General features: G+C 46.8%; 1 protein-coding gene across 7 annotated transcripts in view; it reads right to left on the bottom strand.

Moving 5' to 3' along the window:
- cadm1b (cell adhesion molecule 1b) overlaps positions 1–27,418 on the bottom strand; it is a 134,657-nt gene extending 107,239 nt beyond the window's left edge. For 6 of the 7 annotated variants that reach the window (XM_048980486.1, XM_048980488.1, XM_048980489.1 and 3 more), the window contains exon 1: positions 27,278–27,402. In XM_048980486.1, the coding sequence (XP_048836443.1) occupies positions 27,278–27,353 (76 nt within the window). In that variant the 5' untranslated portion in view covers positions 27,354–27,402. Of the gene's footprint in view, positions 1–27,277 lie in introns of all 7 variants that reach the window. The other variant, XM_048980487.1, reaches the window with a different exon arrangement.
- Positions 27,419–27,839: the final 421 nt, after the last annotated feature.

Genomic DNA, 27,839 nt, shown 5'->3' with positions numbered 1-27,839 from the left:
GCGTCCCATCTGCCGAGCCGGCGTGCGAGCGGGCGTGCGGCCGCACTACGGAGTGCCGAAGCACCTTCTGTCAGCTTTGTGAGCATCTCATGATCAAATGACAAACAGAACAAACGGGCACCCACACCCTACCCCCTAAGCTTAGCACATGGTCAACTTGCCAGCCAATCAGCAGCCCTTGAATTTCGGGGGCAGGATCGGGAGATATGGTGGTTTCTTTGTGGCCATCACCAGGGACACTTGCTCCTTGACCTATGTAAGCCTTTAACAGTGCAGCCACAAGAGCCAATCACTGGTGCAGTTTTCCTACACAGCTCACCCCTAGGCCAACATCATTCAATCACTACCACAGGTTTTCCACACACTCCACCCCTTGGCCAACACCAGCCAATCACTACCACAGGTTTTCTGCATAGTCCATCCCAATGCCAACATCAGCCAATCATTAACACAGGTTTTCCACACTGCCCATCCCAAGGTCAACATCAGCCAATCATTGATGCAGACTTTTTAGCCTCCTTAGGGCTTGTCAGGCATTACAGTTCTTGATCTGTTTCAACCACACATAAAAATAACTAACTGCATCTAAGGACAGATCTGTGGCTCTCTCAAATATTAATCAAGAAGTGATATAGTGGGGAGATTACACTCAGAGTTATGCGCAGACTGCTGTACAGTGAGGTGAACCCTACCCTACAGTCCCTACCCTACCATACTTCACTTAAAAGTAAAAACTTTATGCTTAACCCTTTATTTATGAGGGACATTCCGTACTCCTGCCTGTACCCCGTGAAGCTTGGGATTACATGATGTCATCCAGGGTAAGCATTTGGAAAAGGGATGGATGTTTATGGATGCCAAATTGTCTGGGCTACTCATTCCATTGTTTAAATATCAAAATATAGGTTGATCAACCTTCATTATTTTTGATTATTAACTTGAAGCACTGCCTGGATTATAGACTGTGACACTAATGCATCACAATCTAGATGGAGGTTAGAGGTTAACTGCTGCTTCCCTCACAAAGGTGAGCCAGACGTCCACGACAGAGATCCCAGGCGGTATGTGACTGAAGCTCGCGTGATTTCCCCATCTCCTATGATGATGAGCTGAGCCCAGAAGAATGCTTTAGTCAGTTATCGTCACGCGAGCAAAGACACAGGTGTCACAGTGGTGCCGAGAGAAGCTGTGATGGACGTGCGCATCATCTATGTAACCACTGGAAGCATGAGTAGGGTCAGAGTAAGCTGGAGGACTTTCAGCCCATGCAGTTCTGCTAGGTGAGCAGACTGGCTGAGCAGAACTCCGCACTGAGGCAGCAGAAAACTGTCAAGCTCTACAGCTGGAGAAAAACAGCTTTTCTTTTCCAAAAGAGGCTCTGGGAAGTGGGCAGGATCATACCGGAATGTGACAAGCTTCCCAAACGCAGATTACAGTCATTCATAGGTGTTCGTTAAGCCAGCGGGACCCCACGGAGCTTCGTGCGTTTCCCGGAAACGTCGCGCGCACCTGCGGGGACCGAGGAATGTTTATGGAACATCGCGACATCCAATACGCTGATGTGAGGAACTGCAGGACCCGATGCCTTTCTGAAGTGCAGAGCTCTCCCCTCCGACCCATCCGTGGTGCAGCCACGCATAATTACACAGGGCCTTTAAATGCGGAAACTCCCACACCATCCGTCACGGTAATGGGACCGCGGCCACAAATCTGTTGCTCCGGCATGGTGGCGTGGCATCGAGGGCTGGTCACCGGCTTGATTGAGGGCTCCATGCAAATGAAGTAATCAGCTGACAGCGCCCCCAGCAGGACGATCCATTTACCGCAGTCCACAACACATGGCTCAACGGCAACTCAATTCAGTGGAATTCACGCGGCCAGGACGGGTTCCTCCACACCCCTCCACCAATCATGCCATAACATTACCACTCACTACCAGTCTCCAGTACTGACTATCAGCTTAGGGGGGGGTTGTAAACACGACTGAGATTTTAGGTGGGAGGTAGCACATCCAAGGGATGGGGGAGTCTGATTCACGCTCGGCACCATGATTCTGCACTCCGTTCCCCCTGAGAGCACCGAGGGCGGGAGTCGGCCACTGAAGTAAGGCGGACACATGGCAGCTAAGGGCCCCTCTCTGCTTCAGCGACCCGCTACTCAGTACAGTACTGCAGACATGCTGCTCTAAATATATTACAACACAAAGACAGATATTCAGTGTATTAAATAGAGCTGTAATTCAGACCCCCAGTAGTCTTTTGAGCAAAATGAGCATAGAATGTGGGGTTCAGTCTAGTTGCAATAGGGCTGGCTGGTGTGGACCAAAAAGGATTCCCCTGTATCTTTGGGCGGAACAGCAACACACAACATATATCTTGGTATTTTCTCAGTTGTATGTCAAAGCCACATGTGACACGTCACAGACACTATCATCAAAACACTGTGATCAAAAATAACATGCAAATACATGGTTTCCTTCCATGTTGGTAAATGAAAAACTACAGCTATTCAGCAGAGAAGTATATTTATTCTAAAGAGAAGTTCTGAAATACAAAAATAAATAATGCCCTTAAATCGGTGTTGCATGAGTCAAATAAAGCAGCTACGATATAAAAGCATCTCACTTCACTGTCCACCAACAGACTTTTTTCCCCCTCAGTTCATGACATTGAATTTCTGTTTTAGGAGCAATGTTTAGGTACAAAAAAAACTACATCTAAACCCTATCTGGCAAATGGCTCTTAAAAACAGAATTCTGACAAGCATTGAAAGTGCATTAAATAACCGGAAAAATCCTCATTTTAAGGTATCAGTCTCTATAAAAGGAAACAAATCTTGCAAATTACGATTTTTTTACCCGTGAAGCGTTTTGCTGTGTTTTAATATGAAATGAACCAGGTAAGGATGCTTTCTCGCCTTTCCCCTCCACCGGTTCCCCTGTGAGATTGCCGCTAACTGAATGGTTTATGGTTTGAATGCAGCTGTGAATTTTGGGATTTGGGGCAACAAACTGAAGCTTGGTGTTCACAACCAAGAAGGAATACCATGCGTTTCTATTAAATATATCCGACAGAACCCTGATTTTAATGCACGACAAACGTATGCCGATACAGTCTTATTCTATATTTCATCTGAAAATATCAAACTACCAAATGTGCGGTATTGTTTGTGGATGGGAGGAGATCCACTCGGAAGGAGTGGCATTGATATGTGTTTGTTAGATTGAATATTTTAATATTTATTAATTATTTCAGTTCAGGGTCTACACATCATCCGAGTGCTTATTCCAAGCAGGTAAGAGTCATACTCTGCTCATACACCACAGAGACTTTCGTGTCACCCATTCACTCTGTGGACTGCAGCAGGAAACTGGAATAGCACAGAATCCGCACAGACACAGAGAAGAGGCAGGGTTCGAACCCCCAACCCCCCAGCATCCATCCAGGAAAACTGATCTTATATCCTGGTCATTCCCCTTAGGATGGCACAGCATCTCTCGTTACATCCTTGGAGGATCACCATGTCATTTTTTGGGGTGAAAAAAAAAGCATACCCGTTAACACAGACAGATTGGTATTACACAGGGATTATGGGAAAATGTGCTAAATGCAGGGCAATCCACTGGGCCACTCCGATATCTTACGGACAGCCTGACCCTCTAAACAGCATCTAAACAGCTCCAGGGGGAAGAACACTAAAATTAACTCTACCCATAATTCCAAGGCTGCTGAGGTGACACCCAAGGTGGCAGCAGCCGCTGTTACCGTAGCGGCAGACCGGCAGGCGGGGTTTATGCCACCATGGCGACGGTGGCCAGAAGCTGCCCACTGCCAAACAGAAGGAGCAGCTCCAAGGCACTGAGGGAATTAAGGCAGAGCGGGTGCTCTGCTCACCGTCACGCCGCCTTGGGACGACCATGCGCAGACAGGCGCGGTGTCACATCTTCTCAGAGCCAGGGAGGTTTAACTCTAAGACCCCAGGCAGTGAAAAGCTGACAGGATGAGCTGCAGAGATCCTCCAGTTCACATGACCCCAACTGCTGCCTGGGATTCTGTTGAGCGTCCCTAATCAGTGGCGTTTAATTTAAATGTCATACATTTAAAAAAGCCAACAGCTTCACAACAATTACGTAATGCTTGGGGTCTCACTGGGTAGGTTAACTGAAGGGGGGGTGGCTGGAATCCAACAATTCAGGCAAAAACATTCCTATGTGAAAAGCATAAACCATCTTCCGATAAAAACACCATTGGGCATCATGCCTTCACAACAGTCGTTGGGGGGGGGGGGGGAAATCATACTTGAAGACTTTGCCCTTTTAAAGTTCTAATGAGTTAAAGTGATTTAAAAACAAACCAAGCAGCAAACTAACTAAAACCACAGCATCTCTGACAGCAGGAAAGATTAAGTGTGTTTAGGAAAACGAGAGGCTGAGTTAAGCCTGCACAGAGGTTGTCTCCATCTCCAAATTTCCATTAAATTCTGCTCCCATTTTATTGTGAGAAAGCGTGCCATGCTCACTCAGATTAATCCAGGGGATAAAGAGAGCAAACGAAAGCAGAACAACATGACTCCAGAGTGAGGAAGTCTGGATGAACTTATAAAGAGACACAGTAAAGAAGTCGAGATGCAGTACTGATCCACACAGTGTAAAGGACACGCACCTTTCGGCGCCCCCTGCAGCAAGTGGAGGTGACCGACGCCCAAAACAGCTGTGTGGCAGTATCAATGAGGGCTAGAGGAATCCCTCCGGTGTCCATCAGGTAAGCAAGGTGTCAGGTCCCAAAGTGTCAGACCATAGAGGACAGGGACAGGAAATCACCATAAATACCAGTAAAACCCACCTCATCAGCAGATATACAGGGCAGCAAATCAGCAATTAGCAATTAGCATGGTGGCAGGAAGTCTGATCACTTCCTCTTTATAATTTGCATATAGATTTTTTCCCGCCATCTTCAGTGAGCAACTACCTCCAGCATTAATACATAGAGGAAAACAATATCGCATTTGGGAACACATGGAGAGATGCTGCAGAAGAGGTGCAAGAGGAGATACCGAGGAGGAGGTGCCAGAGGATATAACATGGAGGAGGTGCAAGGGGAGATGCAATGAAGGAGGCACGAGTGGAAGCACCGTGGAAGGTGGCACATGGGAAGACATGAGGAGAGACTCCACAAAGGAGCAACAAGGGGAGACGCCATGGAGGAGGCATGAGGGGATATGCTGCGGAGGAGGCACGAGGGGAGACGCCGCGGAGGAGGCACGAGGGGAGACGCCACGGAGGAGGCACGAGGGGAGACGCCGCGGAGGAGGCACGAGGGGAGAAAGCTGTGAAGGAGATGTAAGGGATGACTGACGTAAGAACAGGGGTCAAATACCCCCTCACTCCCAAGTGTATTTGGCCTCTGTGTGATCTCACACTGAGCAGCATGAGATCACCCCCCCAACCCCCCCCCCCCCCACACACACACACACACACACACACACACACACATACACACACTTATGTAAATGGGCCTCACTGCTGCCCTGCCCTGCCCCCGCAATGATGAAAGCTTGGCGAGGAGCGGCACGCCCCCGCAAACGATCCAGCTTCCACGGCCGCAAACCAATTACAGCGACCGAGATAACCTCCTTCCTGTCTGGGGGGGGGCAGCACCATGCCCACAAACACACACAGCTCATATATTCCTACCATTGAGGGGACTCTCCATTCACTTCTATGGGCATGACCCCAATCCAAGCTTAACCTTAATCATAAGTAACCAAACAAGACTTTTGATATTTATAGTTTTTTGATTGCAGCCACAAATTTTTATAAAATCAAGGGTTATATTCTAGGCACCAGAGAAATGCAACCACAAGCTAAAAAAATAGAGGTGCAGCGATCCAGTATTTGGATCAGTATCGGCACCGATCCAGACCTATTCGACGGATCAGGTATCGACCATATGTGACCAATCCACGCCCAAAACTTACTTATTTAGATTTCAGCAGCCTGTACAAAGATAAGCTCCTATTTCTTGTCAAATCGATTTGTACAATCAGCTGCACGACAGCTCTATCCTATTTCAGATATTTTTTGCAGCATCCAAGCTGAATGCTAACAGCATCAGATAAGCGTAAGAACATCAGATAAGATGGTGATAAGAATTTCACGATTTTATCAAGTAGTGCCGCTATTTGTAGTCTTTGTTAAAAACTAAGTTTTGAGAGGTGGAAGTAGTGTTTATTGAAACATTTCCCCAAACAAAGCACACGTAATTGGGTGAGACAACGTAAGAAATATGAAAACAGCAGTGGATGATTTGGGAGTTGTTAGCTTGGGCTGTTTTGCACACTCGCTACCATTTGTGATACACGAGGAGCTGCTGTCACAACTAAGTGTAACTGACGTTGTTGCCAATGGGAGAAAAGCTGTGGGGTTTTTTAAGCATTCGCCACTTGCCTAGATGATATTTAAATTATTCAAAAATGCTTAAAACACGATGTACAAACGAGATGGAAGTTTCTAGTAGCCCAATTAAATTTTTTTTTCTCAATTTACTAATTTACTCATTTAAAAATAATAATAATATATAAAGCATAATTATACGTTATATACATTTAATAAATAGAATATTAAAGTAAAAAGAATCTGCAGTGGAATCTGTATTGGCAGTTGTGTATCGGAATCGGATTGGAACAGAAGAAAATGTGTATCGGCCCACCCCTAGTGAAAAGTAAGACGTTTTACCACAATATGGTCCATACAAAGCCACACACACACACACACTCAGAGCTTGGCCCGCTGACACCAAACCCCCGTTTATGCTAAACACATTATTTACATTTCTCACTGAGACTTATTTACATTCCGCTATAAAAGTCTAAAGTGATGAATGTCATCTCAGAATCTCCAACCAGTAACTCACTCTGCTCTGAAATCACTTCTTATGTTTTTTCTTTGTTGGGCAAAAAGTTTTGGAAATGCCAGACATGTGCAGACTCACAGGGTCAGCGACGCCCCGCCGGCCCTGGTCTGTCACACTCGGGGACCAGGCCTTGCTCTCCTTCCAAGGCCCACCTGGTCAGCAGCCACGGGCCCTAATTTCATGCAGCATGTCATTTAAACACGAGAGGGGAAATCTTCAGAGTGACAGAGAGACATGAAACCATGTAAGAGATGCTTCACCTTCATCCTGCACAGCCCTTGCACCCCCCGTATACATTCAACCGCCTCATCCTCATGCCTCAGGGGGGTGGATCTTCGATCTGTCCCACTCGTGACTGACAGCAGGGAGGGCCCCCCCACACCCTGGGTCAGGGTGCGAGTCCCACATCTGTTACAGCCAGATGGCTCCCTTTGAAGGAGGAGTCAATGGAATCTTGGCACTAAGAGTAAGTCTGCACATTACTGCCTGTGTACATGACACACATGCATGTATATGATGTGTGTAACAACTGCTATAAACGTGTCAACTTTGCTCCTGGCTTGTCTTGTCCGGGTAAAATGTCGCCTGCGATACCAATTAATCTAAACAACTGTTATTCACATGGAGGACGTGTTCACTCACAGTAAACAGGAACACATTAGAGGGGGCTAGGAACTCAGCACACCCCTTTACCATGGCTTCTGTAAGCAGAGTGAGTGCATCAGGCTGGAGTCACATGCAGTATTAACTCTCCATCCAGTCTGCGCTCACTGATCTCGAGGAATCTGCAGCAGCCCGGATTACGCAGAGTCTGTGAAACCACAGGGAGGAAAAGCAGTTCCCTAGCCTGACTGATCTGGAAAATACCGATGTAACAAAGTAAGGAATTCTGAGAAACACAAGCCGGAAAATCAGGAATTCTAGATAAAACACGCCCCCCCCCCAGCAGCACCAATTTCATCCCGATCTCAAAACATTCATCTACGTAAAATAGCATCAGTAAATTGTATGTAGCATGTTCCCTGCAAAGGACAAGCACCTGCTTGTGAAGAACAGGCACCCCTGCCCACTGGCACGGCCTGGGACACTCGTCCCTACGCTGGATGCTGTTCTGATTAAATCTGATCTGCACGCCCCCCAAAGCACAATGGACATAATTCATCACCTGCACAGAAACCTTGTCTTCTACTATAACAAAATCAACAACCCAGTTCTGTCAGAGACCGAAAAGGCTCCCGCCACCTCCCCCCCCCCCCCCCCCCCCCCAAAAAAAAACAAAAGAAAAACAAAAAATGTTAGCAAGTTTTTACACCATGTTCATGCTAGGAGCTAGACAGGAGCTGCTCGGATTGCATGAGTCCGCAGTCAAGTCAGCAAAGTTTACAGCCATTGCTGAAATGCACGTGATTACAGTCCGCATCCTTAAAATCCTATTAGGATCGAATCAGCTCGGCCATCTTTAGTCGTCTTTTGTTTTGCCAGAAACTGTGTGCAATTTCTTTAAAGGAAGCCATGCATTACAGGAACAATGCAGTCAAAACATTTAGCAAAACGTCTTACTCTAAGACTTTAAGGAAGGATTCATTTTAATTCTGATAGGTTTCATATATTCTGATACGTTTCCCAGCTGTCGGCATACTCACTTCAACATTTTTACATCAAAAAAGCCTGAATTCTGTTTAATAAAAAAACAAATAAATAGGTGACATTAAATTTAAACAACGACAAGCTTCCCCCGCCGCCTCAAAATGCTCCTTCAGCTGCCCTCCACCTGGCCGGACCCGGTCCTCCATGGGCCTAAACGAAAACTGCACTCTAGAAGTGTTCAGGCTTCTCCCGGAGCGTGCCTTACCCCCAGGCTCACAGCAAAGCCCCCGCTGATGCCATGACCTTCTTCCTTTACCCCATACTGACAAACAAGCACAATGAGACCCTCGCCTTAGCCGCATGAGTCTTCGGTGGAGCTGCACGCTACAGGCACACGCAGAACAGAAATAAAGGGCCGGCTGCTGGCATCTGAGGCACCCCCACGGCAAGGACCCCTACCCCCCTCCCCAATCCCCCAGCTCTGAATGAAGATGAGACAGCCAAAGCAGCACGGCTGCTGTCTCAGCATTTGGAATCCGACTCGCTGAACCCGAACAGAGATGCATGCATGGCTCACAAGCAGCGGGCTGCCAGCAAAACACCTTCAGCAGAGAACCCCAGCAGTAGTCCTCTGCACCCCCCCCAGGCCGTATTTTTGGGCTAGTCCACCACCTGCACAGCTGACCCAGGCAATAAAGAGCTGGGGGAGTCGAGAATCACTGGCATAAATGTTCCCTTGTGCTCGATCATCTCGGCAGCTTCACGAAATCACCCTCAGCCACCTTCCAGGTACTGCACCCCGCTCCCCGCCCACCTGCCCAGCAATGACTGCAGCCAGGAAAACACCAGTTCTTCACTATCATCGACCAGGAGTCCCTGGTGACTCATCGGTTTATCATTCGCCAGAGCTCTCCATCCGCGTCGGGTCAGGCTGGGGATTACCCCCCTCCCCCTCCCTCCCTGTCCCTCCCCCCGCCCCAAGCGAATGGGCGATCAATAGCCTGGATCGGTGAGGGAACCTTCATGTCGTGCAGAGATTTGCACTGTGACGACTCTGTGGCAGTCATTAGGACAGACTTGTGGGGGTAATTAACAATGTTCATTAAGTTGTCCAGACCCCCAAAAAAATAAAACAAAACAAATCTGAGGTGATTACTTCAAAATAAACAGCACAGTCATAAACAGTGCCTAAATACGGCAAAAATATAAAAATGATAAAAAGTGTGTGATATGGAAAGATGAGAGATACAGTCGTCCCTTGGTATCCGTGGGGGAGGGTCCTGGAACCAATCCCCCACGGATACAGAGGAACGATAGTGACGATCCCCAGATGCTCAAGTCCCTTATACAAGATGTTGCAGTATTTGTATATAACCGACACACATCCTCCCATGTACTTCATCCCTAGATTAGTTATAATACATAACACAATGCAAATGATATGTAAATAGTTGTTATACTGTTCACTGTTTAGGGAATAACAACAAGAAAAATGTCCGTAAATGCTCAGTACAGACGTAACCATTGTGCACTTTGGCAACAATGTAACATATTCTTTCAACATTTAAAGATTGCTTTTGTTTAATGACCTCAACACACAGAATATTTAAAATACAAACATACATACAAAATATAACTATACATAGAGAAAACAAAAATTCATTTTCTCTCTCTGGAATTTTTTTTTTACATTTTTTTTAAACCGCGACTGGCTGCAGGTTCCGCGACAGAGGGCCGACGGTAGAGACAGAGTGATCGTAAGTGGTATCTTACAATTTCCGTATGCCGGAGGATGGAGATGTCGACATCATTAACGGCCCGCAGGATGTGAAAATACCATTTGGGCGCGACGCCTCGCACGCCGCACATCAAACGGGGAGCCGGTCCCCTAGCTTCTGCCTCTTTAAATCTGTCCATCCTTCTGTTCTATTACAGTCAAAGTCACCCAGGAACGGTAAAATAATCACGAGAACAATATTAAATGCCTCAGTGCCTTTTTTTTTGCAAGAAGCCATGGGCCTCAGGGCTCAGGAGACAATAAATAACCATTTAATTTGCCTACAGCCTCCCCCCCAGTCCCCAAAGCGGCTTTGTGTTTTAAAACTGTGTTAAATACACACACCCTGCTGGTTCTCTGTTCTCCTCGCCTTCCCCACACAGCCGTGGCACGCGATATGGAGAGCAGACACCCGGCGTAATAGCCGGAGACGTTGTGCTTTGAGCGCGAGCTCGCTCCTACTCCCAACGTGACACATTTTTAATCTTGGGCATATGGAGGAAGAGGAGAGCAGTTGTGTGGGCCAGCACTGAGGGACAATCACAGTGCTGTACATGTGACCTGTAGAATTTTTCCAGAATAGACCGATAGGACCCCCATGCTGACAAATGCTAATCTTCAGCTGGGCTGCTTCTATCTACAGGCAGTTGCTTAGAGCCCCCAAATTACCTGGTTTGCTGAAGAAGTTTTATGTTCATCAATTTTCTCGGAATGGGGGGGTCTTCCAAGTGAAATTTTGCCATGGGCCTTGAAAATGTCGAGTCAGCCAGTGACATTGGTCCAAAACAGTAGACAGTAAAGGACGACCCACTCCAGCTGACTGGCCGCAAACGAAAGACGAAACAGACAAAAGCAACTGACAACCTACTCCACCCAACTCACCATAAATGAAAGACGACATCACTACACAGTTCCTCCCTGGAACCTGAACATGGGGTCAAACACATCTGGGTCCTTGAGAACCTGTGAAAGCCAGACTCCCAGCTGCATCAGAATGAAGTCAAGGTCATCCACCCCAAGCTCGATTACTATTACACAATGCCCCATGTCTCCATGCAATGTGGGATGCATCACACAGAAAGAGGGAGGGGAGCAAGAGCACATTACACTTGATCTGGAATTAAATTAAAGCCAAGGAAGAAAGGAGAGATACCAGGAAGGACGGAATCATAGACCCGCCGTAATTGGCCTGTAGAAACTAACCACATCAAATACGTCTTCCATGAGTAACGCTCTTAAATTATTCAGCGCTCCTCAAGACGTCCACTTACTCATAACCACAGTAATGGGGAAGTAAATGGAATTACAGCAAAAATGATTAATGAGAAAGGGACACGCCAGAGAGGCAGCAAGTAACCAAAATCAAGGTAGCATCAGTCATGTGACTGGGCCCCATCGTGCGTGCGGAGGAGCGAGCCCTAAAGGATGTGGCCAGATGTGTCACAAGCTTGTTGGGTGGGTCTGATGTATGTGGACAACAGTCACAAAATAGGCAAAAGTCATTCGTCAACTGATACCTTGGGAGTTTGCAACAACAATTGCCTAAAACGGTTAAACTCGAGAAATTTTATCAATAAAAAGTGAACAATAGAAGAGTGACATGACATAAATGGATCCTCTACCTTATGACTAGAGTTTCCTGGAATAAGCTGTAGGCTCACCAAGATGTGTGGTTGGAAGAGAAATGGATGGACGGATGGATGGATGGATGGATGGATGGTTAAAGCAAAATATAGGTGGACACTAAGTAAGATGGAGCAGATGGTTGGCCCCACACATCTCAGAGGTCACCGCTGTCACCAGAGGTGCTGTGAACACTCAACGGCCAACTCCATCAGCAAAGCAGATGTGCTGGGTTAGTCACTCCCGCCAAAGCGCTAGGGATTCGCCAGTCTCCTGCAGTGCTAAAGGATGTTGACGGCTTGCTCATAAACACATTCTCTTCTGCCACACCTGCAAAGCCCGGGTCCTCATTACTTTCTCGATTCCTCAGCATCGACGTTCAGCTGTAACAAACAAACCTGCCCTACATGCTAACTGTGTCATCGCACCGGGGCTCTGACAGACAGCAGAAAAGGTCTCAACAAGGTCAGTATCTACGCTGCAAAATTATCCATTATTTCATTATTAATCCAGCCAAAGACAGAATAACGGAACGGGAATCTTGTGATGCGGAGGCAACTGATCACCAGCTCAGCCTAGTCAGACCCAGCCGACTCTGACCGAACCGATGACCTTGTCAAGGTACATACAGGATAAACTGGACAACTTGAGGAGGATTAGGGAGTCAGGCCTGTACCCCATGAGAATGGTGTGATACATGTGGTTTAATTACCAGAATGACGTGTTCACTTAATTACAAAGGGCACTTTAATTATTTAGGTATCTACATATTGATTTTATTGATTTTTGGTAAAAGGCCCCACTTTGCGATAGATCTAAAAGGCCCCCCATCTTCTGTTAATTAATATTTTAATTTTATTGGCAGACATAAAGCAGAGCTGCGGAAGTTTGCAGAAATACGGAAAGGTATCTTCATTTCTGTAGGCATCATGGTATATCAACATACACAGACAACCAACAGCCAGAGAGCAACGGAGTTGGTCTCCCCCCCCCCCCAAGCAGGCAGGTTCTTAGGGTGGGGCTGATGGATTGTCACCTGGAAGTCAGACCATGTCCACGTGCCACAACCAGCCCCCCCGCCCCCCCCGGCGCCAAGCCTGTCAGACAGTCTAACAAGCTGCAAAGTGGGTCACAGCTTAGTAGGCTTTCAAACAATGTCATCACTTTCTCATGGCCCCCCCGCTGCCCCCGTCCCCGCCCCTCGGCCCGGTCGGGGCAGACTTTTCACAGCACTTCCCTTTCATCTAGGTCACTGTGCCTCCTCCATGCCGGCGGGCGTTTAACGTCACTGGAGCCTTGCTGCGCCCAGGAGACGTGCCTCCATAACAAGCGGGACAGGTGGGGGCCACAAACGTACCTCTTAGATCATGTGCATATAGCTTGAGTCACCACAGCGAGGGACAGGATTGGCCGAGCCAGGTCACCTGGGGATCAATCACCTGGGTCAGTATTCCAAGTAAACACTGCATTCCAGCAACTCAGTAAAGCCAGTGAGGCCGGGATCAGAACCCAGTGAACCCAGTAGAACTCCGGACCTCTGAATCCCACCCCTGCACTTCCATGGGTGAACATGTACGTTTAATCTGCAGTAGATTCCTGCAGATGTCCATTTTAGCTCTTTGTGTAAAACTTAAAAATGAAAGTTCATATTCGGTCAGGCATACTGCTTGTTTTCCAATAAACCAAATGGCAGAGATCTGTCAGAATGTCCATATTAAAAAGATTAATCGAGCAACCCGAGCGGACTGAGAGACACCAACGCTAATGAAGTTCCTCATAAGGCCCTCCTTCTGGGTCACGCAGACTGACGGTCCCTGCTCCATTTCGGGTCTCCATCTGCTCGGCGGGACATTTTAAATCCTGGCGGAATGATCCGTGTGTCACCTGGAGCAATTTTGGGAATGACACTGGATAGAAAAAAAACCATCTGCGAAAAATAAAGAGCAGTCAAATGAGACGAGTTACGACAGGTCGCACCTAGAAGAGGAGACGCGTTTCCCTTCGAACCCTCACACTAACTTTGGTAAATTACTATAGCCAGAGGAATTAGTTTTTTTTCCCCTTCATTTCCGACCGGCATCACTTTTCATTATTTAATGTATTCTGTCTTCCAAGGAGGTAATTTGTGGTCTATGTCTTTGGATCGAAGGCCCTTCACCCTCTTACTAGCTCCTCCGCCCATGTGAGAGGCAGCGAGACTCAGGCAGCAGAGAAACCGCACGAAGGAAAACGGCAGCCTGTTTAATCTCGGTGCGCGGGACGCGCCTCCGACTCCAGCGATGGGCCCTTGGCTCATCCCAGACATACACACGCACTCACACCTTATTTATAGCGGGAATTTTATTGCTGCGTTTTCCATTACCGTCTCGATGTCGGAAAACCCCAGTCGGCAGAGCAGGCTGGGGGAAACAAGGAGGCCATCCCGATCCGGTGCTGTGCGGCAGTTATACGCAGGGGGAACTGTGGCCCTGCTCATTAGCCCCTCACTGACATGAATGTGGCTGCCTCCCACTCCCCTCCCCGCCCCCAATGCCCACAGCGTCAATGCCATCTTCCTTCAGGCAGCGGGCTCTCCTGTTTTCCCTCCCAACAATCTTGTCGTTGGGCTCGGGCTCCTCGAGGGCTGTGCTCAATGGGCTGTGACGGTGACAGTCACATGACAGTCACATGACAGCCACCTCACGCCTGATAGCGCTACAGCATAGCAGCACTTTGCACAGACCCCTGGCTTTAAACTGCCAGCGACAGTTTCACTCACATTCCAACAGGAAGCTTAATCATTTATGATCGTTTTCCTTTACCTGAAGTTTCCCGATGAGACTATGAAAGCAACCAGGCCGCTGTGCATTCGATCGCATGGACAGACCATAAGCCTTTAAATCTTCAACAACCCTAAGAGTGCTGCTGTGCGATGAACAGCTAATAGGTTAAAGAAGAGAGCAGGCAGAAAACACCCATAATCTCAACATCTAAACTTTGATTTTCTCATAAATTACATTTAAGAATCAAACCAGTAGTTTGCGCTCTGCTGACATGTTTTTATAGTAACGTAGTAAAGTTTTCAAATGATGTCCCCAGAGATAAAAAATAATCAAAAAAAAATTAAGCAAACGTGGAAAAGAATCCATTTTCGTTCTAAATTTAAACATCTGACCTCCGGCGTCTGGCAACCCACTTTGGGGCGAATCTGCGAGGATCCGTGTGAAGTAAAGACCCTTTGAACAGATTTCTTTTCCCCATTTATCTCATAAAGGCAAACAGCAGCATATCCAAGAGTGAATAGCGACTTGGAAATATAGGCAGCTTATAACATTTTCCTTCATAAATCAATGTAGTCTGCATGCATTTGCAAACGAAACTCCTCAAAACAAAATGCCTCAAAAATCAGAGGCAACATTCAACCTCAACGGAGAAGTAGGAACAACATTTGTAAAGGAAAGCTGAAGCTGAGGAGCTGGTCCAGAAACAATGACAAGCGATGAGATTCGAGAGCTGAAACCCAAGATCCAACCACGATACTGGAAACTTACAAAACAGAAATCATAAGCAATCAATCCAGAAATGGGCTCGACACTTGGCTCCTGAACTTAACTGGGCAGTAATTAATGATAAATTATGAATATACTTTTGGTTATAAATTAAGCATGCTAATCTGACTCTATCAAAAACCTCAGCACGAGTCGGGAGAGGGAGGAAACGCCGGCTCCGTCACGCAGACGCTAACTGACACCCACTGCGCTGTCCATCAAAGTCAATTAAACACATTTTAATAACCTGCTGTTATCCGAAGAAACACAGTAATGCATCAAAGTTTATTTAGCGAAACACATTTTTCCTAACAAGCTGCCACAAACAGCACAGACCCCCCCCCCCCCCCCCCCCCCCCACACACACACACACACACTGCTGTTTCTTTCTCCCCTTTATCACAGTGCATAATCAGGATTATTACCCTGAATAGCCACAGCCATTTAAGGACGTATGGGTCTTCCACAGAGCCCCAGCATGGCTTTCTGTACTGATCATTTATTCACCAAGCCCTGAATACTCATGAGCATTCATAAGGGGGTTCTCCATGACATCTATCCTGTTTATTTGGAGATTCACTAGATTGTGTGTCTGGGGGAGGGTGTCTTGTTAGAGACAGGGTGTCACTGGCTGCAGGCCCCTGGCAAATCTGAGCTGGAAAGGCAGTTATAGAACACAACAGGTAGACAGATGGGCAGATGGATGGATGGACAGATGGATGATATACTATACTGTACTGTATACTCATCCAGCAGCTTTCCTGCCGTGCCAGGTGAGGGACCAAGCCGCAACGCCAGGCAGCCAAAGCGCAGCCCGTTTGATGGGATAAGAAGTGATTTACAGGGACCCTCTCTGGCCCCGTGAGGTAGAGAGAGAGCGAGGAAGAGGGAGGGGTCAGGGAAGCGCGCTTGGGGCTCAGGGGGGCTGGGTAATGAAGGTGAGAGCCAGCGCACTCACAGGGAAGTCCATCCACGGAGGGGGGCGCTCTGCGGCACTGGCTCCCCTGTACCCAGCCCATCACCCAGCTATATGCTTAACTCCCCCAGCACGTAGATATAAAGGCCCCCATAGTGCCACCTACAGCTTGCATCAGATCGTAACACTCCACGCTGTCCGACGGCCCCACCTGAGGACAGGCAGGCCACACCTCCAAAATGTTTATAATGGTAGCGCGCCCACATACAAGTCACCCACAAAGCGTGTCTCTCAGCTACCGAAAGCCAACACTAGCATCAGACAGCTTCACTGGATGTGGCTGACATGCTCTGTGGGCAACTCGACGTGGCCCTGGGTCCTGCCTCCTGCGCAGGGATGGCAGGTGCCTCAGAATGTCCAGCCGGTGCCACTGTGGGCACACTGGGCTGCAGTGAGGCACCCCAGGAAGCAGCCTCCAAAAACCAGCAACTAGGGGGTCCAGCAGTAAATACTGACATACCTACCCAGGGCTCGGAAGCAGGCCCACAAACACACACTAAATTAATAATGACTGCTAAACAGCTTATTCATCACATATACCATCTGGGAGGAAGAGGAGAGACACTGAAACTGCAGGACAAACAGACGTTTCAGGACCGAAAAGAACAAAGGGTTCAAGTCGACCACAGCAGAGGCAGCTATACAAATGCAGTGCTGATGAAATATAGAAATAGAAATAGAAATAGAAAGCCTTTATAGTCATTATACTGGAGCGCGGATGATACATGTACAACAAAATTGCAGGATATACAGAGCTGGCCGAATAGACCACCCAAACCGAGGATCACATGCAAAAAGGAGAGAACAGAAAGTATGGGACAGTGAAAACGTTCAAAGTATTCAAAAAAAACATTCACATTAATGGCCCGACGGAAACGGAGGGTGAAGAACAGACAGGGCTACATTTTCAGTAGGAACCAATAAAGAGTAAGAGACTTATACAGTCGCCGGCCCACCCAGCGAGGCCGCTCGATTCACAAGGGCCGCTCGATCGCCCTCAGTCATTACGAATCGATGCGCGTTCCACCGATGGGAGCATCAAACAAGATCACGAACAAAAATGACATGTGTTCCTTAGTCACAAGATGAAGCCTGATTAAGCGTGTGTAGGGGGGGTTAATGACCTTCAAAGGATGCTCGCTTTAAAGAGACAAGTGTTGTCAAGCAGCGAACAGACGGCTGCGAAAACATTCCATCTTGCTTTTTGGGACCATTTGATCGAGCCGATGCTCATTTTACAGCGTGGATGAGTGTAAGTGGGACTCCGTGAACCGTGATTACTGCTCCTCCCATACCACCCCCTGCACCCCCCCCCCCCCCCCCACCATCGCCACAACTACCACGCAGGAGAAGGCGAGGGCATCCACACAGACGGGTTGCCGGGGCGATGCCTGCCCTGTCCCGCCCCTCCATCTGCTCGTCAAAGACAGCTTGAGTCCTTTCCTGTGGGTACATCTTCCCTCACGTTTTCGGCACATTCTTCACGACATCGGCGAATCACAAAACAGAAGCCGGGCGCGCCAAGGAAGTCCGTTCCCACAGATCTTGTCCGTGCAGCCCTCTCCGTCTAAGGGCCAACTTACCCTCTCCCTCAATTTAATGGCACTAATTACATTACTAAACGGCTGAATCAGAGATGATGAATATCAGAAGGAATCTGGGTGATGTTGCTAATTGAGGATAAGTAGGCCTACTTTTACAGCAAACGAGGTTTCGGGAGCAGAGGACAGGAGCTCTGCATGAGGTCTGACCAAGCGACGACAAGTGGGATCCAACAAAATATCTTCCTGATGGAAAGAGGGACACACTCAGAATGCAACTCCGACGAGCCAAACAAGGAGCACTGCTGTCCGGCTGAGAGGACAGCAGGGGAACGGTAAGCTCAGCCTCATTGGAATGACTGACATGGGCAGAGATTCAGCCTCAGGAACAAATGATGCAGCTGGGAGGAAAAATCTCTGAGCAGATACTCCCCAGGAAGGAGGAAAAAGAAAAATGTATTGTGGACATCGGTTGATTTTGTATATGTTAGCACACAATAAAAAAAGTGGGATTTTTTGGCAAAGACGAGAACAGTGTTCCCATCTCGCATTTCCAAAGCCAAAGCCGACGTCTCCTGTGAGCCGCCTGACCCCACTGAGCCGCTTAAGAGATCTTAACGGGAAATTAATTAGGATCACAACAAAGTCAGCGGCCCACGAGCAGAACTTAAAACCCAAGCCTGAGCCGCAGCTCGGATGGGCTCCCGATGACAATGAGAGTATTAAACGGCAACATCGTGTTAAAGCATCTCTCAGGCAGGGAATGAACGGCACAGGCTAAGATTATTACACAGCACTGAACTACACAGCACTGAACTACACAGCACTGAACTACACAGCACTGAACTACACAGCACTGTTTACACTGACTTCCTGATTTGATCTGAGAGAAAACAGACGGGTCCGGAACTGGACCCAAGAGCACGAAACAGTCACAACCACCACCAGGGGCCAGCGGGCCTTATTTTCATACCAGGGCTCATTTCGATCGAGGTAGACATGTCCCATAGGTTGAGTTCCTTAACTATTCTGCCCCCATCTGGCCGGATTTGGGCAATGGAGCAGAGCAAATACAGAGTGATCATCCTCCTCTGCCTGTCTTCTCTCGTATTCACACTTGGCTTGGGCAGTATTAAATTTTTCATACTGTCCAGACATTATACCACAGTATACAGAATTTGACAGTATTTTCAAATATAACACTATTGCAGTATTTGGCATTAGGTTTGCCCGAACTTGCATTCCCCAATGATAAAATTTACTGAGAGGCGGGTCGAGGGTCATTGTGGAGATCAGATGTTGAGTAAGATTTCAAAACACGTCCAAAATACCACGGTATACTATATCACCATAATACTGTCCAAGCCTTATTCAGACTAGCCAGTTTTCACATATCCATGGTTATGGAAGCGTACGACAGCCCACCGATAGCTTTACAAAGGGCAAGCACTGTAAACAATAGTGTAAAGCAACTGCTTGTCTGAGACCAACACTGAGTGATCTCTCGTCTCGCTTGCAGGTCAGAGTGGGGTAGATCGCCAGAAAGAAACAAACCATTGTTTTCCCCAACGACTACTGAACTCTACAGGAGAACTGCAAATATCGTTCTGGGACTTTCACACTTACGAGCCCACAAACACCAAAATCATTACTGAACACCCTTAAAGGAACAGTGATGCCCCCCCCCCCCCCTCCGCGGCCAATCTTAGAGAGATCTAGATGGCAGCGTCCTTTGTTTGGGTTTCATCAGCGAAGTAAAAAAAATAAAAACATCAATTGGAGCACACGGCGTGTCCCGACAGCACACAAAGCGCACACCCAGACATAACACGCTTCCAGGTCAGCAGCGTAACACGTGGAGCGTTCGAGAACTGGAACGGCGCGGATTACACAAGCGCTGCTCTAAAAAAGCTCGTTCATGCTTCTCAGCCAAAAAGACGTTCTCAGGATTCGCCCGCCTTCATCTCCATGCCTCCATAAGAGCCTTACCCCCCCCACCCCCCTCCAAAAGCAGCTCTTATTAGAGCAGACAATACGAACAATCAAATAAAGCATTGCCATACGTGGGGTGGGAGGGGGAGGGGGATCAGTTAGCTTCCAACTTCCAGTTTAATGTCTCCGTCACTGTTTCAAGAAGGCTGAGCAGTGAAGAGGCTTCCGTCTCGGGGATTCCATGCAGGGTGCACAGTGCTCTGCCTGCCCGCGATTCCACACAAATGATACACTCCTAAAAGTATTTAATAAGCAATATATCCAAGAGAAGGCTTATAATACATTTTCTGTACCCATGGCTCCTGGAATCCCCCTGCCACATGAAATGGTTTCACTTTACCATCGATCCATCTTCCAACCATTTATCCGGCACACTCACAGGGGAAAACCGGTACATTGTTCATAAGGATTAAACTTGCCACACTAAACGAATGCTTATTTCTGTGCATGACTCACTTATTTCCCCTGATTATGGCACAGACGGCTCGTATATACATCTTAAATCAATCACAGTATGTCTCCCGCAGATCTGATCGGCAAGGCAATAACTCCACACAATGACATATCCTCTTCTGCTAAAAAAGGGCTGCTTCTCCTAAAATTCAAGTCCGTTAAAAGAAGCATCCCAGGGCTTGGTTTAAATACCATGGCAACAAGCCTACCTTGAAAGCCCATAATCCCTTAATACTGGGGGAAAAAAATAAAAATTAAAAAAAAAAAGATTTGTTGTCAGTTGTCAATAATCCCCAAAGCTCTCAGACACTCAGAAACATTACTTGTTTCAGAAACATTACTTTTAAAGCCATTTTATCTCTTGCGTCATTCATATTGCAATTCTTACAAACAGTATATATACACATGAATATATATACATGCACACACACTACATATTTTCACTTGCGGTAAAGAAACTCGCCACGTTTACTTTTTAACTCATTTATCCAACACTTTTATCCAAGACCATTTACAGTATAAGGAAAGACAACCATTTATATTATATTATATTATATTATATTATATTATATTATATTATATTATATTATATTATACAGGTTTGTATTTATATCTTTGTGGGGACTGAAAAACTGATGCCCACAAAATCAAAAGTACACACACACACACACACATACACATACACATACAGACCACTCTATAGTTTTAATCAAATCTGCATTTTTAAATCCTGGTTTAATTGTGATTCTGCTGACAGAAGACTATATTGAGCAACAGATCGCTTCCTTGTTCAAAATGTGTAAGACAGCAGTACACATGAATAAGGTGAAGCAGGAAACACTGGGAATGATCAGAAACCAGCCAGGTAAAGGGCGCAAACGACTTTCTAATGGAGGAGACCGTTAACTTACGAACAGTTTCACATCAAGTGACCTTCCAAAGGAATGGGAAACATTAAGTGCAGGTGTGAAGTGCACTGCTAGGACAGCTCATGTCAGGGTCCTAGAAGCAGGACTGAAGTCCCATAAAGCTGAGAAGAAGTGCCTCATCAACGGAGAAACGGAGAAGAAGGGTGCAGTTTACAAAGATATATATATATGTATTATTCACAGATGCATATCAATAAATTGAGAAATGAGTGAAACAAAAAATTGTGCTGTGGTCTCTTAATTTTTTCCATGGCTGTATATAAGATTACAGTCATTTACTGTCTGCCCCTCAGACAGAAAGACAGCAACACCAGGCCTCTATGGACAGGCATCCCGCAGGACAGCCTAGGGGTGGGGGCCTGAGGGTCTCGGCAGGCACCCAGGGAGCGAGGCTGGATCGAACTCCTGCCGCCTCACCGACTGACTGGAGCTGAGCCGCTGTTTACACAATCAAAGTCCAGAGCAGCTGAAAAACTCACCGGTTTCCCAGAGGCTTAAGTGCTGTGACAAAATGACATTCTAAATTTAAGTCCTGTTTTTTCTTCCTGGGCCGCACAACATGAATGCAGATGAGGACGAGTCCTTAGAAGTGAACACAGCCCTCGAGGGCCAGGGGAACTGGCTCTGGGAACCCTACACGTCCAGCAGGGAGATCCAAAGCGCCCGGAGCAGAGGCAGCGAGCCGGCCAAACGCAGGAGTGCCTTCCTCCGGCAGACCCGGCGTCGCTGCCATAGCCCACACCATGCACATGCCAGCAATTCATTTGGTGACACTCATCCACTCCATACTTCAGATGTTAAAACAGCTGTTCGATATGAGGGCCATAAATCTTCGAAAGCAGGACATTTTTTATCATTCCAAGGCCGACAAAGTACGGAATGTCATTAAGTTGGGGATGGGGACTGTAACCCACTGTAACATAGCTGACGTTCCTAACTGGGAAGGGGAGGGACCAAACGCCCACTGCAGTGCCAAACATTAACAGGGGCAAAGGGCAAAGATGCCCCAAGAAGTCACAGAATGCCACTAAAAACACTTCCCCCCAGGATTTAAAACAAAAAAAAAAAACATATAAATACTATATTTACCAGTTTAGGCTAATATCCTAATCCTCTATTAAGCCATCATTTTATTTGCATTCATTTAATTTCATTTTCATTTCTAAAACACACACATACAAATGTATGTACATAGCATAACACGCAACTTTAACTGCATACTACTATGTAACACCATTATAACACCTGGCAGAGGCCAATATTATTCTTTAATAAAGGCGTTCATCCAAAAACAAATAAGCCGATCTCTGCTGGGGGCGTGGCTTCAGATCGTCTGCTTACCCGCGGCTTCACCACCTGCCCGTCAACACCGTTCACAGTCACCTAGGGCTGGGCAGCGTCTCGAATTTTCATGGTGTATTCATGTACTTTCAAAAGAAGATACAGGATGACACGATACCGTTTATATCGATATACCTTTTATTGTGTGTGAAAACCAAAAGTATTCCTTCCTGTGTGCAAATAAGAAGAGACCATTGGTCGTGCTGTTGGGCAGACTCCCGGAATTCACAGCTAAAATTAAACCGTGGCTCACAGGTAGTTGACGGAGGCAAAGAAAAATTGGTACTTGTCTCATTTCATCTTAAAACATTGCTGAATGGCTCACAGGTTAAAAATATCGCAATTTTCAATATTTGTTTTATTTTGTTGAAGGCACTGGTTTGCATTTACAGCTGTGAAACACTGCCTTTTAAATTTCCAAAATAAAAGAGGATGTTTAAAAAAAGACTGTAAACTATTTTCATTTGAAAAACTGTGATGAAGTTTTCACTTTATCTATAAACTAATGGATTATACATATAACCAAAGGTTATTAAGAGCTAAATAAAAGCCTAAATAGTTAGAACTGCCTCCTGTTTTCTCCCTCATACAGACGGTGTTCTGTATGCATACAGATGACTGAACACTTCTCTTTGGAGCAGCAACATTCTGTTTATTATTTACTCATATTGGCACAAGGTGGTCATTACTGTATGCATTTTAATCTGGGCTCATTTCACATTAAAAATAAACTTTATGCATAAATGACTATTTTTAAAAACCCAACATTTCATAAATTTGGCCCCCAAAATAGTTTTCGAATTCCCTACACTGCCCCGTGTGGCTGAGGTCCCTCACTGGCTGGGATAACCGTCCCTTTAACAATTTACCGCTGAGTTTATAATCGATGACGGATCACTGCAGAGGCACCCTTCACACATAACCAGCCTTAGAGCACACAAACACCCGCTCCCTGCAATCTCTTTTCACCCACAGCTAACTATGTGCCAACACTGCATCCTGGAGAAACCTCGTTAGCACCAATGACAGGGGCATCCTCTGACGAGCACACCTCGTTAACGTGCCCCATGGTCCGAGCACGCCGGCCGAAAGGAAAAAGCGGGAAGAGAACAGACTACAGCTTACGTTCTGAAGGAAAACTGACTAGACAGGGATTAGAAAAGGATAAACGGGATAAAACGGGTGAGAGCGTGAGGCCCATGGGTGTGCCTAAAGAGAGGAGCCATTTCAAAGCAGGCGTCCCGGACGGGGAAGCCAGACAAAGCGGCCGCTCGCCGCCGACGGGCCCCGCGGAAAACAGACCTTCGCTTTCACTCTCTCTCTCTTTCTATAAACCAACACCCCTCTCCAAAGAGAACAAAATGGCAAAGAAACTATTTAAATCACTGGGTGATGAGGGCTTTCAGATAAACACGGGAAGAGAATAATACAACCGAATATTGTTAAAAAGCTCTTTTTTTTTTAAAAAAAAAAAAAGACATTTAATTGGGGAGGATACTGTCAATTATATTGACTGGAATAATCATGTACAAAACTGAAAACACCAACAAACGCCAATCCTTTCCAAAGAATAAACAAGGTTCTTTTTCCGATACAAATCTATACATGAAATAACATGCACACAGACAGGCGTGCGCGCACACACACGCTTTGCAGGAATTTTAATTATTCACGGACACTTTTAGGTTTTGGCCAAAGGTTTCTCCCGTCAGATACTCCGGACAAAGACGGAATACTAATCGGGATTCTTACAAGGAGCTGCATGAGTTCTGCGATTGCCCGACACGTGTTAAGGCTATAGTTTTCTTCTAGGTTATCCAGGTACCGGGAGATCACGAAAAAGAAGCAAGAAATATTACCCGTCAGAGGCTCTATCAATAAACATGTCTGCCCATTCATTCCACCGTTGGCAGGGAAATAAACTAGGGATACTGGGGTAAACGATGGATTAACTGGAATCTAGGAATGATTTTTAAAATCCATCAGGAAAAACATTTATGCAGATCCATCACTCTGAGCCTGCCAGCATACGCAGGAAGACGAACGGTCTGCATGTAGCCTGTGCTGAGGATGTGGCTGGTTGGCGTGGGTTCGAATCCAGCTTCTCTCAGCCATTAAGAGACACCAAGTTCTGCTCTTCAGCAAGGACAAATGTATGGCTTAAGTTAGCAGTACCAAGCTTCACCTGCCTACAGGTGTCATAAGAGGCAGGATTATTCACCCACAGGTCCTGATGGGCTGTAGCATGAAAGCAGACATGCCTGAAACACTCCAGGGGAATGTATCATACCCACCATACAAACTCAATAATAAGCTGCACCACGCAGGAAACACCCTAAACAGGAAGTCCTGTTTTGGACTGGCAAACTTTCTTTTAACTTAAGTCTTTTCAGTATTTATAGTTTAATAATAATAATGCTTAACATTCTACATCAGACCACATGACCATTTATATCCAACGACCATTTACAGGACACAGCGGACCTTCCGAGAAACCACGTGGGCATGCAGCATGATAACCGTCAGTGGAGATCCCCCCGGAAGTCCCCCGATCAAGGGCATAGGTTTGGTTTCAATATAGGAAGGGAACCAAATCAGCCGCGAACCGCGCGCCCTTAAACGCTTCCACGTCATTGGTAGGGATATGCCCCACGGTCCATACCTAAATCTATGCCTTTGTCCCGTATATCATAGGCTCTGTACTGCAGGGGGAGAGGGGTAGTGCTTTACATCCACGACTATCTTCTCTTTTTTATTCATTTTTTGTAACTTTAAATCGATAGGACGCTATTTCGATTCGGGCCGGCGCTCGATAAAAAAGTATCGTCCCGCAGCGAATATCTCTGCTGTAGGTGCTAAGCATGTAAACAGGCTGCCTTCGCGATGCTCGCCGGCCCAGGAGTCCAAGATAAGGCTAACCCCCTCCGCTTCAACAGGTTTTCGTAACCATGACACGTAAGCCCACGGAGGAAATCCCAAACCAGACAAAGTGAAAATACCTAAGCCCAGTGGCGAAATGAAAATACTGTAACGTGATGTACATTGGTAAAAAGAGTAAAGAATCTCTCTTTAGTCCGATGTGTCACGGTACTGTCCTAAACCCCTTTAATGTGCAGCTTAACTTTAGTTTATCTGACAAAGGCGCGGTCTACACAGCACAAGAAGATCGGCATAATACGCGTGTCGCACTACAATCCTCAAGACTGCGATTTTATTCATTCATTTTGTTCAGCCCTCCAGCCAGCAAGTCAAATCAAACACTGTCCTCTTCGTTTCCGACAAAATCACAGATGAGAGTATTGTGCTCTGGGAGGCTATAGCCCAGCGTCCAATCCAAAATGCACGTAAATGCAAACACATATACACGTGTGTGTGTGTGTGTGTGTGTGTGTGTGTGTCTAGAAGTGGCACTAAAATACGACACAGTATGCATAACCATTTGCTTCGGTATAATCCCTAAATTACATTTTCACCCAGGCAGCTCGCTGCATGTTTAAATAACACTTCCGCAAACCCGCAAGATATCTGCCATAGTTATTTCTCCTCCAACTGTTGCTTGCATACCGCGATGATAAATGCATTAAAACATCTGAACACATACGCTGCAATAACCCGCTACGTTCATGCAACGCACTTCTCACTCCCGTTCGCAATAACGAAACGCTTTCCCTTATTATCCGTAAAACTACTTTGGAAACTGCAATGTCACCTCTGTGCGTAAAAAAGTGAAAGCAAATAAATGCTAGATTTGTGGATCCGGTGCTTTACCATCTTCATGCATACAGCTGCGTTTCATTCCTATAACACTGGCTGCCGGCATCCTGAGCTACAAGTGAGGTCTCCCGCATGAATAAATAGCACCTCCTCGGGGCATTTAAATGGCTAAAAAGCGCCCGGCTCTGCGCCGAAGCATGTCCAGCAACCGTGCCGCACGGTAAACTGGATTGGTGAGTGTCCGGAAAGGGTGCCCCAGTAGCGGGGTGCTGCACGGACAGCAAGGAGCCAGAGCTCAAATACACAAGGACACGGTAACGGGACTCAAGCTGCTGCATCCCTAGGAATCCCGTTTCTCCAATCGGTTAAGTACCGCAAGCGCTTTGATACACTTCTCTTGAAATTTACATTGGGAGGGGGGCTGTGTCAACCTTAAGTTAAAAAAAATAACGATAATGATGATGACATAAATCCAGCTGTGAGACTGGAACAGATGTTTCATGTTTACGTCTATGTTAATCTTCTGCTGTTTGCGGACAATCTGCAACACTAGTTAACCATCCTGGACATCTGTTTCTCTGAGTCAAACATGAGGAAACGTGCAGGGGCCGGCGCAATCGCCGCAGTGGTTTCAACAGGCAAGCGTTCGGGTTTCTTTCACTTGCCAAATAACTCGGTCTGCTCCCTTCTGTCATCGCTCTTACGACAAGCGGTCACTTGTTAACTCGGTTTACCTAGAAGCGCAGCCCTCCGCCAGGATGAGCCTGGTTCCCCATCCCGCTAGCGCGCATCCCTCCAGTCACGCACCGATCCCTCCTCGCATTTCTGCGGACAGAACACCGCCGACGTGTCGCTATTCTCCATTTGCACTTTCTTAGGGGTCTTTTCTGTCACTTTACGACCTACCTTTGAGAAGAATAGCTGCCGAAACCAGGAAGAAAGAAAGAGTTGTGGCGAGACATCGACTCCCCGCGTTCGCCATGTTGAACACCTGCCTTAATGTGGCGGCGCTGCTGGTTCACCTAGCGCTGAGCATGGGCTAATGAGATGCGGGGGGGGGGGGAGGGAGCTACCGCGTATTCGGGAGCAAGGGATGCGGGAGGCAGGCGAACGACGGGATAATGAGATGAGGAGTGGGAGGGAACGCCTGGGGATAATGAGATGCTACAATTTGAGGGAGGATGTTGGCGTAATAAGCTGCAAGGGGGCGTCGCAGTCAAATACGAGAGCAGAAGGCGCGGAAGTTATGGAATAATATGATAAAAAGGGGGAGGGACGCGGAGGGGGGGCAGTGGAATATTCAATACAAAGGCTAATTAGATGCAAAAGGAGGGGAGAAATGAGGGGATAATTAAATGAAAAATAGGAACGAAGGTGATGGGGGTAATTATATGCAAAAAAGGGGTGGGGTAATGCAAAGATAATCGGGCAGGTACTATATCTTTCACGAGCAGGATTTAGATTTTTG

The sequence above is a fragment of the Brienomyrus brachyistius genome, chromosome 17 (genome assembly GCF_023856365.1).
Source record: "Brienomyrus brachyistius isolate T26 chromosome 17, BBRACH_0.4, whole genome shotgun sequence".
In the NCBI taxonomy this organism is placed as follows: Eukaryota; Metazoa; Chordata; class Actinopteri; order Osteoglossiformes; family Mormyridae; genus Brienomyrus; species Brienomyrus brachyistius.
Note: the sequence above shows the minus strand (reverse complement) of the source record. Positions and strands in the feature narration are given on the sequence as shown.